The 2019-nt window shown below is 42.5% G+C and overlaps 1 protein-coding gene across 1 annotated transcript in view; it reads right to left on the bottom strand.

The window, feature by feature from the left end:
• LOC101861335 (CD109 antigen) overlaps window positions 1-2019 on the bottom strand; it is a gene marked incomplete at its 5' end in the record, with an annotated part of 40801 nt that overhangs the window by 20192 nt on the left and 18590 nt on the right. The window contains 1 exon segment of the mRNA XM_013090187.1: window positions 562-787. Coding sequence (XP_012945641.1) covers window positions 562-787 — 226 coding nt within the window.

The following is a 2019-nucleotide window of genomic DNA, read 5'->3' on the forward strand; positions in this document are numbered from 1 at the left end:
CCCCCCCCCCCCCTTAAAGGATTTAAGAAAACAAAATACTCACGACATAGCTTTTGGTTTGGGAAACGTCAATAACACATCAACTCATTTCTGTAACCAATAACCGCAGAAACCCTTCGGCTTGGAAAAGTTTCAAAAACAAAGATAGTCATTGCTTAATCCATAACCGTGGGAAACATCTTTGGCTTGGAAATGGTTAAGATAAAATATCAGTCACTAAATATGATACATAACAATGACAACACCTATGCCATGGAAAAGGTTAATACAACCAAAAGTAACCATGGAAACCTCTTTGGCATGGAAAGGGTTAAAAACCAACCAAATCACCAATAACAGCATCAAAAGGAAACAATACCGTGAGTTTGATAGAAAAATAAACCCAGTCACCACCGAAACAATAAAAGTGAAAAAAAACCAATCAATTTGGCATAGAGATGGTAACAATATACCGAGTCACCGCTTAGCTTTATAAACGCAGAAACTTCTTTGGTTTCGAAAAGATTAAAAAACAAAACACTTAGAAGAGAATTGTTGGCGTGGAAAGGGTTGAGCACAAACCCAGTCACTGCCGAACTCCATAACCATGCCTCCGGAAATAACATCCTCACTCGGGTCACTTCCTGTAGTCCGCCGGAAGGGGCGAGGCCACCTGACCCGCCGGGCGCCATTGGGGCCGCGGGCGTGGAGGGATAAAAGGTCTGGCCCGGGGCCATAGTGGGCATTGGTCTACCCCCTGCCCCACCCCAATTACTGCCGCCGCAGCCGTCGTCATCCCAGCTGACCTCTGGTTTTATAAGAATAATATCATGTATTACAACGTGGTGGAATCAGGTATTCGTCAATTTTTGAGCATATGGAGTTATTGGGATGCCAGGGAAAAGGTTAATGAAACCAGAAAGTCATCATGGAAACCTCTTTGGCATGGAAAAGGTTGAACAAACAACCCAATCACTACAGAAACCAAAAACAAAACCAAAAGTGAACAAAACCGTGAGTTTGACAGAAAAGAAACAGTCACCATTGAAACCCATAAGTTTTTAAAACATTTTGGCCCAGGAAAGGCTGACAACAAACCCAATAACCGCTTAATTTTATAGCGAAGAAACCTCTTTGGTTACGAGAAGGTTGAAAAAACAAAAGACTAAGAGTTGGCGTCGAAACGGTTAAAAACAAACCCAGTCACTGCCGAACTCCATAACCACGCCTCCGGAAATAACATCCTCACTCGGGTCACTTCCTGTAATCCTCCGGAAGGGGCGTGGCCACCTGACCCACCGGGCGCCATTGTGGTTGGGTAAACGGGGCTGTACAGGGGCAATGTGGGCATTGGTCTACCACCAGCCCCACCCCCACCCCAATTACTGCCGCCACAGCCGTCGTCATCCCAACTGACCTCTGGTTTTATAAGAATAATATAATATGTTACAACGCGGTGGAATCGTGCACCTGTCAATTTTTGGGCTTATGGAGTTATTTTGATGGTATTAAAGTCTGTTAATTTGCCTTGATTTTGATGAAAATAAAAAACTAAAAGACTACTCATCTATCTCTCGCAGTAGTAGAGATATTTGCAATTGAGGAAAGGGGGGGGGGGGGGGGGTTGCTTGGTATTATAGCTAAAACTAGAGACGAATTGACAGCCAAAGTTTGGTGGTTTCCAAAGCTGAAGTTGGAAGCTGCAAATTTATACTATTTCTACCTTTGATCAACGTTTCAAATAAAACTCAAGCAGGAATATGTTGTTAACCCTATCATTACGCACTAGGGTTATTTTGTGCCCCGAGGGTTGTATTCTTCACATTTTAGAATACTTCTCGTTCGAAGATCTCTTTGAAACTTTAAGTATTTCTCGAAAAATAATTTTGACAGACTGCTATGCAAAGCTTATGAATCGGATTAACGAGTAAATTTCCTCTTTGGAAAATGGTGGCACAGAGTTCCCTATGTCCAATGGATACGATTGTAGAATACAACGTACGGATAGGGTTAAATAGACAAAAAAGATATTGAGCTGAC

Source organism: Aplysia californica, unplaced genomic scaffold, assembly GCF_000002075.1.
Source record: "Aplysia californica isolate F4 #8 unplaced genomic scaffold, AplCal3.0 scaffold01169, whole genome shotgun sequence".
NCBI lineage: Eukaryota > Metazoa > Mollusca > Gastropoda > Aplysiida > Aplysiidae > Aplysia > Aplysia californica.